Consider the following 18,234-nt stretch of genomic DNA (forward strand, 5'->3'; position numbering starts at 1 on the left):
GTCAGCCTGAATCAACCCACTGGTGACACCGCTGAGCTCTGATCTTGGACATTATCCCTTTAAAATGGCAGGATCCATTTTCTCTCTCTCCTATGGGAGGGATGGAGGGAGGGAGGGGACACCTTTGGTTTTTGGCTCCGTGCGTCCCGCGCGTCACGCTGACGCAGCAAACCTGCTGCTTTTCACCTGCCTCCTCCGAGCAGAGCAAGTAAAGGCGAGAAAATAACTGTCATGTTGCCTCAGCCAAACCGGAATGGTGACTTTTGTGTGCGTGCACCGGCGTGTGTGTGTGTGAGAGAGAGAGAGTGGGGGTGGCGCTGCATGGTCGAGCAAACAGGTGTATCCAAACAGGTAGAGCTGCGCCTTTTTTCCTTTTCTCCTTGGGACAAACATTATGGCGTGCTCTTCACCAACCAGCACTTAACCAGACTCAAAGGATTTTACCATTCTCTCAAGGACCGTTGGTGAACTGCTACAGCTTTGACAGGTGTGTCCAGGGGGAGACTTCGGAGAGGAGCTGGTGCCTAGAGAAAGAAAAGGGATGATCCAGCAGCACCAGGCATGAGACAGCCCCAGTGCTCCACGCAGGCCTGTCTCTTAGGACTTTCCTCTCTGGACTGATTGTCCCGACTTTTCCTTTATTTATCACTACCTACCTGGGATAATGACACCTCTGCTGAACAGACCCTCCCTGTGTCTCCTTGTCCTCCGGATCTTTGGTAAGAGGACTTGTCCAACCATGCAGGAGTCAGTGTTGTTCTTCTAAGATGTCATGCTCTGTCTGTGTCTTAATGTTGATGATTCCAGACTATAGCCTCCCTGCATTACTCAATCATAAGTGACCTTACTTCATGTGTATCTCCTTAATATTTCCTAATTGCTGTCTAGAAGGCCTTCTAGTCCTTAAACCAATACAACAGATGAGTGTGAGGTTCGGAAAAGGGCACAGCAGGGGAAAGAAAGCTAAAATAGGCAATGGAATAAATGTTCCATCTAAAAAAGACTACATCTGCAGAAGGGACCTTTTGGTTTTGTTGTTTGTGAAAGCTGCCCGATCCCCATCAGGTTCTGATGGGGGGTTACACGCACATGCTCTGCAGGGGGCCAGCTTTCCCTGCAAACACCCTGAGCTGAAGAAAACCCCTGTGGTGCTGTCTGTTATTTCTGGAAAAACCTGTTGCTGTTGATCAGTTTGCCTCCACCTGTCTGAACCGCGCAGACCCTCCTAGTGGGTGTGCTTGTGTGTGTGTGTGTGTGTGTGTGTGTGTGAGTAGATGTAAGCATCAGGAAGAACTGCATGTTTCAGCCCATAGTTCTGTTAAGTCCTGCAACACACAAATATTATCACAGTGTCAGACAATGATAGATGATATGGGCCTTGAAACAAGCTTTCAGTTACAGTCAGACGTACAGTACAGAAAGGGAGCTACAGGCCGAGTGTTATTCCAGTAATGCAGCACAGGCAGATTCCACAGCAGGCTCCAACTTCAGGGCGACAAACTCTCACAGATTTTAAACACACACACACACAGTCACACCTGTCTCCGGAGTACAGTCATCGGCTCTGATGGTAAATGCATGAATCACACACTAATCACTGTCATAGTCGAACGGTTTCTCCCACATCAGGTATTAATCAGCACCTGTAATCTCTCGCTCTCTCTCTCTCTCACACACACAAACACACACACTGGCTGAGACTGGTGCTCAGGGTGTCATGTCTTCTTCACAGTGGTCTTTTACACAACATAGAAACCATGTTTATTTGATGTGTACAGACATTTTAGTTTAACCCATGCCCTCTCCACTAACATGGAGGAGGCATGGTTTATGATCTATACTGCACCCAACCATTAAGGGGCAATTGGGATGTATTGGTTTCACTTTCAGGGGAGCCGTCATGTCGTCCATCTTTATATACAGCCTATAGTGTCATCATTGCTCTGGCCTTGCAACTTGACTTTCTAGTTTTCTATTAGCCACAATGGCAGCTGAGCTCTATGGGGATTTTTCTGCTTTATCAATATAGCAATAACTTGTCAACCAATTTACCTTTTAATGGACAGCCGTGCCGTTTGGAATTCACGATCCCCAGAGGATGAATTCGAGTGACTTGAGTCCCGGGACTTTTTCTTGTACTGGAACTGTGAAAGTTATCATTTGTGCAATTGAGGGACATTTTGCACATAGCACTATCAAAAATGACATTTCCAAATTTTAACCAGGTGATGGTCTACGACATAATCCGTGTCAAACTAATGGCATTCATGTCACCTCAGTTTTATTTGTGCTACGTAGCTAATGGTGTCAAGCAAACACACGAGATTAAGATGGCAAACACAAGGCTACTTGCAAATGCTTTCATTGTGAGCATTACAAGCATGAGTGTACCTCCGAGCATGGGAACGACAATCGTATCAGCCAACTGTTTACTTCCAAGTAATATATGACGCAAAGAACTGTACGCTTAAACTTCGTAACAAGTCCAAACTAGATACTGAACATATGGTATAATTGTGAAAATGAACATTTGGGCTTGTTTAAACAGATGTGAGGGATCAGTGAAAACCAGTTAGAATTGCCTGCAGCAGTTTCTGTATTGTCTGTGGCAGCAAACTGGAGAGAGATCAGAAATAAATGCTACAAACAATTTCCTCACGGGGTCATTTTAGGGGCACCTGATGAAAACTGTGTTTGGGCTTGGACACGCCTAATGTGTCATGTTGTGAATTGATCTATCATCAGTGTTTTGGAGCAGCTCATTTGCTGTAATTCACTCTCCATGCAAGCTCCTCACCACGCTGTCTGAAAGTAAATCACTCACCATTAACACAAGCCCAACACCATGAGCACAAATAGCATAATACACTGTGGTGAACCTCCTGGTGGAACTGGCAACACTTTGGTTTTACATAAAGGAAATTCAACTTTATCCGAGCACTTTGCCAAGAGGTGGTGCACTTTGGAAAGGTGCAAGGAAACGTTTGACTCCTGGAGCAACCTCCATCAAGGAGAAGTTCTCTGTTAACCTCTGTGTTTGTTTTTTGTTTGTTTTTTATGTTTGTTTCCTGGTGAACAAGGATTACACAATAAGATAAAAATGTTAAATAACATCTGGCATATTTAAGCAACTGATATATATGAGTGCGCTTAACTCAATTTAAGGGGACTGTTTTTCCTTGGAGGTATACGCTCTACTGAGTACCAGTCTGGTTTCATATTTAGTCTTTTAATAAAGTTTGCAGAGATCCACATGTCATGACTGTCATGAATGCTCCTGTGTGTGTGTGTGTGTGTGTGTGTATGTGTCTGTGTGTGTGTGTGTGTGTGTGTGTGTGTGTGGTTTTATGAGATTGCTGGAGGACAGGAGAAGATAAGGTGTCACTTTGTTGTTTGTCTCCATCACACAGATTGGCCAGTCTGGTCTGTAAACAGACAGACAACAAGAGATAGTCATGCAAACACTGGGTTTGTGTTTTGCAGTGTGTTGCGGTTCCACAGTGTGAGACACACAGTTCTAATATGTCCTGTGCTGCATGTTCTCCTGGGGCCTTTTTGAATTTCTCACTCCCTTCTTCAGACACTGACTGCGTTTGCCTCGGAGCTGATCTGGAGCGACTTGTTAAGCGACATATCTCCACTCGCACTCAGCTCCTCTGATAGACAACCTGTCAAAGGAGAGAGAACACATATTCCCCCGTTATTGTCCTTGGGGACTTTAATAAGGGGAACTTATCTCAGGAGCTCCCAAAATATAAACAGTTAATTAAATGCCCGACCAGGGGGGAGAACACCCTGGATCACTGCTACAGCACCATCAGCAAGGCTTATCATGCAGTCTCCCGCGCTGCCCTGGGTCTGTCCGACCACGCTCTCATTCACCTGATCCCGGCTTACAGACAGAAACTCAAGATTTCTAAACCTGCTGTGCTGAGATCAAAGAACTGGAGCAGCAGAGAAGCTGTGGAGGAGCTGCGTGACTGCCTTGAAAACACAGACTGGGACATTTTTAGAACTGCCACTTACAGCCTGGACGAATATACAGATGCTGTGACGTCCTACATCAGCTTCTGTGAAGACCGATGTATTCCAACACGCACCAGGGTGTGTTATAACAACGACAAGCCCTGGTTCACAGCAAAACTCAAACAGCTTCGTTTGGAGAAAGAGGTGGCCTTCAAGAGTGGGGACATGGATAGGTTCAGACTAATTAAATACTCGTTTGGCAAGGAGATTAAGGAGGCCAAACGACTGTATTCAAAGAAGCTGGAACAACAGTTTGCAGCCAACGACTCCTCGTCAGTCTGGAAAGGCCTTCGGGTGATCACCGGCTGCAAGACCAAATCCCCCCACTCTGTGGAAGACTTGAGACTTGCCAACGATCTGAATGACTTTTATTGTAGATTCGATAGACCCTCTCAAACCCCCCCCGCATCTATCACACCTCTTCTCCCCAGCCTGGACAAAGACACTAGCCCCCCCCACAAAATGGCCCCAGACTGCCCCATCACCTCCATCCCCCCCTTCACACCTCTCTCAATTCAGGAGAGAGATGTAAATAAGCTCCTGAAGAAACTGAACCCCCGCAAGGCAGCTGGACCAGACGCTGTCTCCCCCTCTACACTGAGGCACTGTGCGGATCAGCTTTCTCCATTGTTCACGGACATTTTCAACACCTCACTGGCTGAATGTGTTGTACCCGCCTGCCTGAAAACATCCACCATCATCCCCGTTCCCAAGAAGCAGAGGATCACAGGCCTTAATGACTACAGACCAGTCGCCCTGACCTCTGTAGTAATGAAGACCTTCGAGCGACTCGTGCTGACCCACCTCAAAACTATAACCAACCACCTCCTCGACCCGCTGCAGTTTGCCTACAGAGCCAACAGGTCCGTAGACGATGCAGTCAACATGGGACTCCACTTCATCCTCCAGCACCTCGACTCCCCCAGCACCTACGCCAGGATCTTGTTTGTGGACTTCAGCTCCGCATTCAACACCATCTCTCCAGCTCTTCTCCGGGACAAGCTGACCCAGCTGAGCGTGCCTGACCCCACCTGCAGGTGGATCACCAACTTCCTGACCGACAGGAAGCAGCGCGTGAGGCTGGGGAAGCTTGTCTCTGACACCCGGACCATCAGCACTGGAGCCCCTCAAGGTTGTGTGCTCTCTCCTCTCCTCTTCTCCCTCTACACCAACAACTGCACCTCCAGCCATCCCTCTGTCAAACTCCTGAAGTTTGCCGACGACACCACCCTTATTGGATTAATTTCCAATGGGGACGAGGCCGCCTACAGAGAGGAAGTTAACAGCCTGGCTTCCTGGTGCAGCCAGAACCACCTGGAGCTGAACGCTTCAAAAACTGTAGAGATGGTGGCAGACTTCAGGAGGAGCCCAGCCCAAACCGCCCCCCTCACCATGTGCGACTCCCCAGTTAAAACAGTGGAGTCATTCAGATTCCTGGGGACGATCATAGCACAGGACCTGAGGTGGACGGAGAACATCACCTCCATCACCAAGAAGGCCCAGCAGAGGATGTTCTTCCTGCGGCAACTGAGGAAATTCAGCATGCCGCGGAAAGTGATGGTTGAGTTCTACACAGCCATCATTGAGTCCATCCTCACCTCATCCATCACCGTTTGGTTCGCTGCCTCCACTGCCAAGGACAAGGGCAGACTGCAGCGGATCATTCGGTCAGCTGAGAAGGTCATCGGCTGTGACCTGCCGGCTCTCCTAGACCTGTTCCACTCCAGGACCAGAAAGAGAGCAGGCAAGATCATCGCTGATCCTTCCCATCCCGGTCACCACCTGTTCCAGAGACTTCCATCTGGGAAAAGGTTCCGGGCCGTCAGGACTAAAACCTCGCGTCACCTGAACAGCTTTTTCCCCATGGCAGTGGGGCTCACAAACAAGCCCCCCCCATCACACTGACTCTGCTGACCCCCCCCCCCCCCACCCTCGCACATAATTTATAACACTACATTATTGGCACTACCACCAATCTTTGCACCTTAAAACCGCACAAAACACATTTACTGTATATATTATTTTTTCGATATTGTTGTTTTTTATATTGATGTTTATATTGCTCTATACTGTTGTTTTTATATTGTTGTTTGTAAAGTGCACCAACCACACCAAGGCAATTTCCTGTATGTGAAAATATACAAGGCAATAAAAAGAATTCTGATTCTGATTCTGATTCTGATTTCTTTCTCCACCCTCAGTTCTGTCTGCACAGCGAGGACTCTTTAAATCCCTCGCGCCCTACATTTCGATCACAGTTGTGTTTTCAAACATTTCATCACTGCATATTTCCCCCTGGTATATGCTGTCAACATTAAACCAAACACAACGAGAGAAACTTTGGTCCAGTCAAAAACAATGAAACCTAATATGAAAGGAAGGGACCATTTTTGGTTTAGAGTTGGTGATTGAAATGAGAAGTGATAAACCCTGTTAACTGCTTTTTCATAACCACATCTCTGTCGTCTTATTTCTATTCAATTATTTGAAGTAATGTAAGATTATTCATGTAATTTATGTGTATAACAGATATTCAAAGGAATAGACAAACAAAAGAGAACACGAAAGGCTCTGTAGGAACAAATAAATGAAATAAAGTCAAATAGAATAAAACTATTCAATTAAATTAACGGGAGAGGTACCCTTTATGTCCTGTGAAAGACTTTGAGTTAGTAGAACCTGTGAAGTTTGAAAGTTTCATTCCCTCGTTTCCCTAACATGACAATGTTAATCATTTATTTCAAACTCAACCCATTAATTAGAGTACCCAGGTTAGATTTCACTAACATATTGTATCCATTTTCCTCAATATAACCAAAGTCAAAAAACTGCAGCTTCACCGAATAGCTCAAATTTCTTTCATGGGCTCAATCAATTCTTATACCAAAGGCGATTCTTATGATCTCTCGTTATTGTTTTCTTGCTTGCCGACGATATAATGTAAACAAATATTTGAGCCTGATTAATGTCACCTCTATTGCCATGTTTAATGTAGGTTATTTAAATGTAGGTGTATTCATTAATAATGACAGGAAGCAATAACAGCTTGGTGTTGCCTCGTGTTTGTATGAAGATGTATTTATTATGACTGTGGTACTGTTTGAAATACAGTACAGAACCATTTTAACCTTCTAACTAAACAGACGTGTAGCTTATGGCTATAGTCTGAACTTGAAGGTTGAGCAAAGACAAATAAGTGAGGCCTAACCACGTTCAAGTGCACAGGCTTTGTAATATAAGCCACTTCCTCAAAGCCCCTGTCTTCTTGAGGTGCGTAGAACCATTGACTTTCAGGTTTAGGTTGTAGGTCAAAGGTCGCTGTCAAATTTAGTTTCAGCATAATGCACATTGAAATAATTTGTATCATCCTGCAATCCTTTCTCCTCTTTCCTCCCAGTGATGCAGGGAGTGTTTGTCGGGCAGCCCCCGAAAAAGGGCATCCGCTCCCTGGCCGAGAAGGAGACCGTGCTGCCCTGTCGCTACGAGCCGAGTGAACCCGACGTGGTGGTGGTGCAGGTCACCTGGTATAAGGAGAAACCCGGGGCCGCCAAGGACCAGATCATCACCGCACACCACGTGAACGGACAGACCGGTCAGTCAGCGCCCACAAAAATAAACATGTTGTCCAACTGGATAACTTCCCCCTTTCCACACAGTGAACTTTGGAGTGCTGCGCCAAGTTGTCAGTCTGCACTAATAGTGTCTCACAGCCATCTAAAAGAACAGTGAGAGACAGTGGGCGCCAAGGCTCTTGAACTCTGCACTGTATTGTGGGTTTCTTGTAATTTGTGTTGACTTGATATTTGGAGCCTTCACCCAGTGTGAGTGTTAGACGTGTTGGATGAGACTTCGAGCTAAATGCCCAGAATGTAGATGTAATTTCAAGCATGAGTGCAGGCGGGCGTGTGGAACTGAAAGTGACAAAAACAACCCTGCAGGTCTGTCCTGAACTTGCTGGACTTAATCTTTTTCAGATTTGTGTGTCACATCCTTCCTGTCACGCTCCTTTAACTCCTGTCCCTCCTCGTCTCTCTCCTCCCCTTTATTCTCGATCCGCAGCATTTGGGTCGTGGTCTCGGAAAGTGCACTTCAGGAGCAGCGAGCCCACGGTGGACTCGTCCCTGGTTTTCCGGAGCACGGAGGTCTCAGATGAGGGGAAGTACATCTGCCACATCATCACCTTCCCCTCCGGCAACTTCGACAGTGTGATGTCACTCACCGTATGGAGTGAGTCCCTTCCTGATGCAATGGGAAAAGACCAGCGTAGCTCATTAACGCAGCAGCATGAGTGATATTTTGCTGTGCATGGATGGAAACTGGTGATATGTTTACTTGATTCACGTGAATTGTGAGGCATAATGAGTTTTACATGACTAATAATGTAGTGACACAATAACAAGGACACAATGATTAATCCCCTGTGTGAAAAACTACAAACAGTGAGTTGTCTTTCCCACGTTGACATCCACTCACTCCTTAAAAGGCAATAAGCCATAAAATAGGAAGCCTAATGCATTTTTTTTATTATAAATTCCCAAATATATTTAATTAGAAGTAATTCTCTTTCTTGAGATATTTTTACAAAATGCCATCACTCCAAAAGATACCTAGACTTCTCAGTCCTATTACTCCTTATAAAGTTACAAGTCCAAACCTAGGAAACATAACATATATCCTATATTATTATTAATTCCCAATAGTATTATTTTAGTAGCTTATCTTATCTTTCAGAGACATTTGTCACAATATTTCCCTCAATTTTACTTTAATATCTCACAAATATTACTCATTACTTATTTCGATTTACTAACCGGCTATAATGTAATATAATTATTATTAATCTAAATGTCAAATCTTACAAACAATTCATTTTCCGACAAGAAGAACAACTATTGCTTTCCTGTAATAGTCATTAGCATGTGAAAAAGAATGCACTTTTACATTATTATTATTCCTCATAATGTTTTTGGTATGTGAGTTTGTTGCCGTGTAAAGAGTAAGTTGTCATGTGTTTAAATGGCCTATTGAAGGTCTTGGTTAGCGCTTCAACCTGGTCTGTTTTACTACTTCTAAAGGATTTTTACTAGGATAATAGCTTACTAGATTATCTTTCTTTAGTTTAATTGGTGCAGGGATGTATGTGATATCACTTCTCTCCATGACCAGTGTGTAAATGTGGCAGCCATAGCTCATACTTTTAAAATCCGTGCGTGCATTTGTCACTGACTTCTCCTCATCTCCACTCAATGCAACCCCCCTCCAGCCATTCCCATCTCCTCCCTGGAACCTGTGATCATGGTGGAGGGTCAGTCCTATGGACAGGCCGCGTCCTGCCGCTCTATAGCCCGCCCGCCTCCCCGCCTCTCCTGGGAGAGCGCCCTGAACGGCCAGTCCACCAACCGCACCTCGGAAAACGGGGCGGTCACCTCGCACTACTCCCTGCACCCACTGAGGAGCATGGACGGCATGAAGCTGGACTGTCTGGTGTGGCACCCGACCTCCCCGAAGCCCCGCAGGCTCAGAAACAACCTGGTAGTTTACTGTGAGTAGTCGTCAACAAAAAAACACAAACTTGGCCAAGGAATTAACAAATTTAATATTAATTTCCTGTTTTATAGCTGTGAGCATCACTTCAAGTATTAAGAGAATTGTATGGTTTCTTGCAAAAATGTAGAATTCACTGTATCCTTTATAACTTCATCAGCTAAATTATCCTTCTGTTTTCTTTCACGTGAAAGACAACCCCTCCCTTTCCCCCCCCCTAACTAGCCTCGGCTGAACAAACCTCAGTACATTTTTTGCTCTTCCTCCCAGTCCCGCCGCATGCAGAGGTGTCTGGCTACGGTGGAGACTGGTTCATCGGTCTGGAGAACGCTGCCCTGAGGTGTGTGAGCGGAGGAAACCCCAAACCGAGAATCACCTGGATCAGGTACTGTCAGAGCCGCCTCCCCCTCATGCTGTCTGGTACGCGTGTGACTAACTGTCTGATGTGTCTGGTCATTATTATTTCTCTCATAAACCCGGGAGTGAGCATACCAAGTGCTGTGGTTTCACCCGTGAGGAGACGTTAATTGGATGTTGGGTAAAGGTTAAACTCAGCTCGTCCTCAGGAGGCAAAGTAACAAATTACTCTTTATCCTCTGTTATTTTTCCGTGTGAATAGATGTGGCCCATAATCCAAAACAATATTGACATACACTTTAAATTACTATGATCACCTCAGGGAAAGTAGTTCATTTTTTACCATCAAATCAATTTAAATAGACAAGTTTGCCAGTTTTGTTTTAAGTACTATTTTTAACTGCAAAAAGCTGTGAATTATGAGATAAAATCCCTCAAATGTTTGTACAGTAACGATTAAGGGCATAAATTATATCCATCCATCCATCCGGGGTACACCCTGGACAGGTCACAACAACAATTAGACAAGTAAAAGAATAAATAAATTGACAAAAATTAACATTAATGTTTATACTTATACTTATACTTAGTACTTGCTTATAAAAGTATAGAACTGAAAGAGTTGTTGCCTATTCCCTAATGCAAGGGGCCCCTCCATAGTCATATCTTGGCGGTGACCTCTTCTGAACCATGTTTTTTCAGCAGTTATGCTGCTGCTATATATATTTATATATTAAATACCTTGTATATATATATATATATAAATAACATTTTTACATTCTAGTTACTTAGTTCCTTATTTACCTCCTTGTGCAGCTTTGACACTTGACTGGAGTAACCTTTTACAGTGTAGTGTGGGAGGATCTCCACCCCCTTCCACATGACTTAACCAAACAAGCCCTGACATTGTCATCCTGCTGCCTCAGTGGAAACTGACAGATTCAGATGTTGGATGTGTCATTTAAAGGCGTCACACCGCTGCCTGGCTTTAAACCCCGTCGAGGGCTTCATTCCCCCAGATGCCTGACTCCTTCTGCTCGAGTCACCTGCTGTCATCTCAAGGATCTGTCCCCTGGTGCCTTAATGTGTTCTCAGGGTGTGGCGTAGATTTCAGCCCGAAAAAATGTGAGATGCGAAAAGTGACTCGGGGAGGAATGGCTCTCATGGAGATATGAGATGTGACAGTTAGGCCCCGAGGAGGAAATCTTTCGAACGTACAGATGTGAAATAAATGAAATGTTAGGTAAAGCGTTTCTTCTCATTTGGGTTGTTATGATGAGGCATGGATTACCTGCTGTTAGTCACAGGAGCGCACCTTGGGAAAGGAGGTTTCGTGAGTGTGGCTCAACACTCACACACACACACACACACACACACACAAACACACACACACACACACACACACACACACACACACATCTTCAGCAGTGGGAAAACCAGTTGGATTTGTCAGTAAAGGCGGCAGGTGAAGAAATATCTGGTGTCACAGTGTCATGTTGCGGCTTGTGCCAAAAGCGGATGAGATAGTTTCACACGAAGGAGGGAGGAAGAGGGGGATGAGAAAAAAAAAAAAGGGAAAGGGATGTGCAGCCTATAATACAGAAGGTGGAGTAGTGTGTGTATGTGTTTAAATGTGTTTGTGGTCTGGGCTGTGGTGGTGGCGACAGGAGGAAGATGATGCTGAATGTGTGTATTTGTGTTAGATGTTATCGTGAGCATGTTTCTTTTGCATCTGTGAAAACAGAGAGTTCCTCTTTCCTGCTCGCGATAGGGGCTCACTGTGCTGTAGGTGTAACAAGCTGGGGTTAGTTTCACCATGTGCAGATTATGTTTTTACACAGTAATGTGGGTTGAAAGTGCTCACAAACTACTGGCCAACATGAAGCCGCAGCTGTACAAGCTACAGGCAAAGTACACAAGTAGTAGAAGATGTACTCACTCTGTTTAAACCGATTACATAAAAAGAAAAATACAGGATACACACCTCTTTCCACCTCTTCTGTGTGTTTGATCTGTGAAAGGTAGGATTCCCAATTAGTATTAATATTATTACGGTTGAAATTGTTGCTCACTATCCAACATTTTTTGTTGACTTTTACTAAATGCATTTCTGTGCATAATAAAGAATAATAATACAAGATGAGATAAGATGAGATGAGATAAGATGATATAAGATAAGATTTATTCATTATTCCCAATATGGAGAAAAATGAAAACAAATTAAAAGCAATATAATTGTGTATTACCCATTACATACATTACATAAATAGAGAATGATTATTGCACAGTAAAACATTTTTAAATCCCACATATATGGTGCATGTGGGCACTCAACCCACTTCCGCCAAAATTCTTAATAACTCTCAGATCATTAAGTAAAAGGTCAAAGTTTTAAATTAAAATTCCCTGTCATGTGACTCCGTCTTGCAGAGTGGGCAAAGAGTTGCCGGAAGGTGTGATCCCCCACCCTAACGGAACACTCCTTTTTGGGCGACCCCTAAGCTTGTCCGACCAAGGCACCTACCAGTGTGTGGCGGAGAATGAAGTGTCAGCGGGGAAGGCGGAGGTGGATATTGCTGTGGCAGGTAGACGACAGCACATCGTAGACTGAGATTTGTCGTAATAATACAAGTTGCATGTAGTGAGAGGAGATACACACATCTATCTAATCCCGCCTCTACCTCCCGCACTGTCTGTCCACAGAATCTCGCGCGGACCCGAAAATGTCAGAAGAAATGCTGATGCTTATCGTGGGGGCTGTGGCTGGTGGGCTGCTGCTCCTGATGCTCGTCATCGTCATCACAGTCACATGTCACCACAAACGCAAGAGCAGCAAGCTGAAGAAGGAGCTGACTGAGAAGACGTAAGTGGAAATATTAAAGTGCTTAATTGAGATGGCAGAGGAGAGGAAATTTAAGTAAATCATGGCTATTAAACATGTTAAAATTCGAGGACCGATATGCGTAAAATGACAGCTAAGAAAAGAAAGCAATTTGTGTGGAAATAAATGCAGTGTGAAATACGTTCAAACTTTTACAAGTGGTCCGATGATCCACAGTGGATTTCTTGAATCATTGAAATATATTTCTCGTCTTTTCCCTCCGTCGCTTGTTTCTGACAGGGAGGAAATCTCCACCCTCTCCAGACATGCCTCTATCAGGAGGATGCACTCCGTCAGCACAGATACCAGAGGAGCGGTAATATTCTTCTCCTCACTCTGAGCGCCTCATCTTGTGTTTTCTTTTTTCCTGACCCGATTCTGGCTGTTCAGAATCAGAGGAATGTGTCACACACTCGTTTACTAAGAAAAGTTTTACTGTGATGAAAACTTTGTTCTGTGCTCTACAACCATGGGTGACTGCTAGTTGTGGCTGTCTGAGGAAATGAAAGGGGCTGGATGTTTTATGCACAGGCTTTTGTTTTTGGCCAAGTTTGGTTATATCGAGTCCGGCAGCTAATCCGGCCCTCTGTTTCATTCTACTTGCAGACGGAGGAGAACATCCCTCTGAGGGTGGAGGGAACCCTGAGGAACAGCTTCTCCTCCCTCGGGGTCAGTATCTGTTTGAAAATGAGGCTTCACAGTTCAGATGCCAGGCGGCTGCGTTCTGAGCTTCAACATTTCAGTTCTGATTGCAGAGCATCTCAGAGAAGAGGAGAAGTTCTTTGTTTGCTCTGGTGCTTTGAGGGCTGAGGGGCAGATTTTATGGCTTTGGACACAGCCTGACTAAAGGTTTCCCCTTTTCAAGTCTTTAAGCCAAGCTGTAGCTTTATATTTAGCACACACACACACACACACACACACACACACACACACACACACACACACACACACACACACACACACACACACACACACATATTCGAGAAAATAGTAAATGGTTTTATGTGCAGCACTTTCTCTATCACACATCACAGGGGAGCTAACCACAGATTATTTTGTTTAGTTGACGACCCGCTCTACCTCCTAAGCCACAACTGAGTGTTATCGATCTACTCATCAAACTCTCAGCAAATAGTGCAAATGAGGGTGTTTTCCAAAGACACCAAACTACTGCTGTAAAGTGATGTCTATGCGGGCCTGAAGTAAGGGTGCAAAAGGACGACACCCAATACATTCCAACACCACCTAATTACTTTATTGTGCTCTGACAGGAGCAGGGCCACTACCTGGACAGCCGCTCTTCAATCTCTGGTGGGCGACCGGGAGGAGGGGGAGCGTACGACTACCTGGGCAGACCAGTCCTTCACAACAACTCGCGTAGGGGGAGAGAGAGGCTCCTGGACAGAGACGAGGAAAACCGACTCCGAGTGGAGACGTTTGTGAGAGACAGCACCATATCTCTGGTAAGGGTGCGTGAGTGTGTGTGTGTGTGTTTTTCTGGGCATGCCCAAGCCTGATTTCACCAAATTGTGGAATGCAACTCACCCAACTCGATGACTCAATTGCTAAGCGCATCTACCTTTTGTGTCTTGTGCAGCAGGAAACTCGTTTCCACCCTCCTCTAACGCCGACAACCTTCCCCATGGTCCAGTCCACGGAGACTGTGCGGCAGCTGAACGGCAGCACGGTCATGCCAGCGGACGGCGGGGGTTCGAGGCCGGGAAGCGTCACCAGCAAAACCCACCAGCACCCTCCACTGAGCTGCAGCTACCCGCCGGTGACAGATGATGAGGATGAGGTGGACGAAGGCTTGGGGGGTCCCGCCAGCCAGGAGCATCCCGACGACCAGGACAGTGAGACCAACAGCTCCCACGTGTCCGAGGCCCACAGCCCCCGCTATCAGCATACCAATGGCACTTTGAGACCCAAACCCCGGCCGATTCCCACTGCCATCAGTCCCCATGCCTCCCTGATCCACAAGGCTCAGATAGTGTAGCTGGAGGCTGGAAAATAACAGGCGGTCAGAATGAGGATTCCCAGGGGTCACCGGAAAACCAGTTTGTGTTTGATTATGAAAAACGTGCTCCTTGACTATAAAGCTGCATCTTCTTCATTCCGAGGGATAATGGTGCAATAGAACAAAATGTCCTACCCAAGCGTCTTCTGTATGGATTTCTGACATTGGGTTTTCCTGACCAGCGCTGTGACATCTGTTCTCCCACATTACTGCCACAAACAAAGACATGGTCGCAATATTTCCAGTTGGACTGCATTAATATTGTCTCATCAAACTTTTGAGCTCATACTCTACAGGTCACATGTTCCCGTATTCATAGAAAGCTTGTGCTACGCGTTCAGACACACACCGATGCTACATTGGGGCCATAACGGTTCTGTATCTTGCTCAGGGACACTTTGAAAGTGTAATGGAAGAGCTGGGGATTGAACCACCGACCCCTCGGATTAGTGGACCCGCTCCACCTCCTGACAGCTGTTTCCTGTGACTAACAGGTGAATGCAACTGACGTGCTTTCTGTGCAGCAGAAAATCAGGAAATGCAGGAGAGGGCTTTGTTGGTACATAAGACAAGTAGATTACAACACCATGGGTGGATTTTTTTGCTTTAGTGTTATTCAGTTCCTGTGCCTGTGTTACGTTCCCTTACACAACGTGTTTTAGGATCTGATCCAAACCATTGGATTGCTACTGTCTCGCCACACCTACAACATGCATACCATTGTGCCATATTGGCTCTCTGCCTTCGAGCCTTCGCCTTAAGCACCGAGACGGTTTGGATCAGATAAGCCGTCAACAAAAAAAACCAAGACTTAACCAATGTGTCTTACACATGTAGTAATTTGACAAAGAGTGAATCATATCAATGTGTAATTCAATTAACGAATGATTTCCTTTTTGCAAAGCTTTTTTTAAGTATTCTTTTTATAACAGAATGAATTTAAAGCTACACTCTGTAACTTTGACTGAGCAACAGCGCCCTCTGCAGCCACACGTGAAAACTAATTCTGTTGGGCTCAACTCTTTGTGTATGTTGAGTTGAGCTCTGACAGCTCTGAACTGAAACGCAACTGAAAGGTAATCCCCGGCTTCCTGAACAAAAAGAGCTGCTGCTCTAGCAAATACACCAAACACCCAATGTTTAAAATTTCTAATATTTTAAATGTCTTCATTGAATATTGGAGATAAACACATTTTTTTAAGGATTTCTGAGTCTTTTTAACTGATTCTCAGTTCGGCAATAGTCTTGAACTTGCTGGACCTGATTTTGACAGTTTAAGTAAGTAACAGTCAGTTTCACACCTCTCACAGGAGACCGTACCCGCTCACCAAAGTGACAGAGCAAGAAAAGACATTCAGGGTGAGGACTGAAGTGAAAGAAACACCATTAAACTATCTTTAAAGCTGCTGCTGCACAGTGTTGCTTGAAGTTGTATTTTGAAAACAATCATTAACAATATACAGTAAATAAGTATATTAACAAATTCGATTTACAGTATGTATCCTCTGCTTGCTACATGTCCCTCAATCACACACATAAAGTAGATACATAATTGTAACCGGGAAAAACACTGAAATGCTATATTACATACATATTAAACATGAACATACAAAATAAATATGTTACGTATATGTGCATCCTCATGCACACACAAGCAAAAGTGACGACAGCTGGAAAACCTGTGAAATATATGTATAATACATTTTAATGGATTTTTTTTTTTTTACATTTCTGTATTGCTTGAAATGTGAATTTTTAACTCACTAAAGATCATAGAGGCCAAACATGTTGTCTACATCTTGTACAGTATAAAGTGTCTTCTGTCTACCGGAGGTTGACAGGACAATATCTCTCCAAAAGGGATTTTACATGATCTGTTTTTGATGTGTTGTTTATCCGTGGACTACCTTTTGATGTATATATTTGTATTCTGACTATTGTTGGGTTCTGTTACAGCCCTGAAACGGGAAGCAATGTGCCAAAGGGAAGATATAAAAACATTTACTTCTGCTCTTTATTTGTTTTTGCAAATATGAAGTATTATTAGAATATGTGTGTTTAATATGTTGTATTATGCTGTTATCTCTAAATACAACTTTTCCATGACAAATATCAGAAAGTAAAAAATATCTGAGTTAAAAATGTTAATATTTAATATGCTGGACCAGTTTGTGGCAAACATAGTGTGCCATATCATGCAGCAGCACCCAATTAGGTAATTGTATTAAGTTTAACATAAGCTGTATTTGTTGTAGACAGTGCCCCCTAATGTGTACTGCTGGAAGGTGCAGGGACCTGGATAAGCATATAAACTAAATCTGCATTCCACTGTGATTTAGGGGAAAAAACTACCTTGCTTTTCATTCATTTTGAGGGTTTTTTACGTTGTCAGCTTTTATTGATGGGTTGAAATAAATATGCTTCCTTTTTCCTAAAGGACACTTAGACTTAAATGCCTAAATAGGCTTTGGAATACAACCTGTTTTCTTGATCGTCTAAATATGGTGGATTTCATATTGAGAGTTGTCTGAGTTTGCTCAGGTCCATTGAGATGGTAGTGGAATTTAATTAGGGGGTTAAGTTAGAAGACCAGATGTTGTTTTTTTTCCCTCACATTTAAACCGACAAGTGACCTACCTGTTCCTCTCTATAGGTACGTAGTCGATGTTAACTGCTTCCCTTCAGTTCATTTGGGGTATTTTAAAAATTTTTTTTTACAAAACACACATTAATTCAAGAATAAGCTGTATGTAAGCATCAATTACAAAATAGAGATTTGGATGCAGGGTCTCAAAATGACCCATCGTGAGTAAATGTGTAATTATGCAGGAGACTCATTTAGACCTTTATGATGTTTGATTTTATTGTACATGATGTTTTACAACAGTTGTTTTCATTCTTACCTTTCTCTTTTGTATAAAGGCTTAAAACACTGATACACCTCTCCCTGTATGTTGGACACTGTCTTTTCCCCAATAATGGTTTAACTATAATTCTCTTTCTGGTTTGATCTGTTATATGTGAAATCTATTGCACTTCTGTCCATCCTATGAGAGTCATTTTTTTTTTGTAGTTTTTCCTCACTGCAGAATCTGGGTTTATTGCCAAGTACGTTTACACATACAAGAAATATGTTGTGGTGTTTTTGTACCAGCATAAATAAGAAAATATAGAAATAGTTATAACAATACAAAATATTATAAACACTAGAAAAAATATGTGTGATATGAGTGATAGATATGGCTAGTGCACGGTATTACTGTTATAGCCTACAGAAAGTTTAAGTTGTCCAGAGGCCACCTGTTTAATTGAGGGGCCATTTGGATGTTTCTAAAAGTTATTAACATTTTAACTATTATCTTTATGACCAACTTAAATAAATTAACACATCAAATTCATCAGGTTGGAT

The 18,234-nt window shown here is 43.8% G+C and overlaps 1 protein-coding gene across 2 annotated transcripts; it reads left to right on the forward strand.

Moving 5' to 3' along the window:
* Positions 1–159: 159 nt before the first annotated feature.
* Positions 160–17,761, forward strand: nectin4a (nectin cell adhesion molecule 4a). Of its 2 annotated transcripts, none has more exons than XM_053416512.1 (11): positions 160–719; positions 7,424–7,618; positions 8,086–8,253; positions 9,290–9,568; positions 9,841–9,955; positions 12,358–12,512; positions 12,631–12,790; positions 13,049–13,124; positions 13,415–13,477; positions 14,080–14,271; positions 14,409–17,761. In XM_053416512.1, exons 1-11 carry the CDS (start codon positions 665–667, stop codon positions 14,802–14,804), a joined length of 1,854 nt encoding a protein of 617 aa, XP_053272487.1. In that variant the 5' UTR covers positions 160–664; the 3' UTR covers positions 14,805–17,761. The 2 variants fall into 2 exon arrangements, with proteins under 2 accessions (XP_053272487.1, XP_053272486.1); XM_053416511.1 differs by having other exon boundaries at positions 161–719; positions 14,406–17,761.
* The last annotated feature ends 473 nt before the right edge of the window (positions 17,762–18,234 follow it).

This window comes from Pleuronectes platessa, chromosome 23, assembly GCF_947347685.1.
Source record: "Pleuronectes platessa chromosome 23, fPlePla1.1, whole genome shotgun sequence".
Taxonomy (NCBI): domain Eukaryota; kingdom Metazoa; phylum Chordata; class Actinopteri; order Pleuronectiformes; family Pleuronectidae; genus Pleuronectes; species Pleuronectes platessa.

Bases quoted from the DNA above. Each gene is read 5' to 3' on its own strand.
- nectin4a (XM_053416511.1), top strand. From the start codon at position 665: ATGACACCTCTGCTGAACAGACCCTCCCTGTGTCTCCTTGTCCTCCGG. The intron at 9,956-12,357 runs GTACTGTCAGAG...TCCGTCTTGCAG, and splicing joins CCGAGAATCACCTGGATCAG to AGTGGGCAAAGAGTTGCCGG. The intron at 12,791-13,048 runs GTAAGTGGAAAT...TGTTTCTGACAG, and splicing joins AAGGAGCTGACTGAGAAGAC to GGAGGAAATCTCCACCCTCT.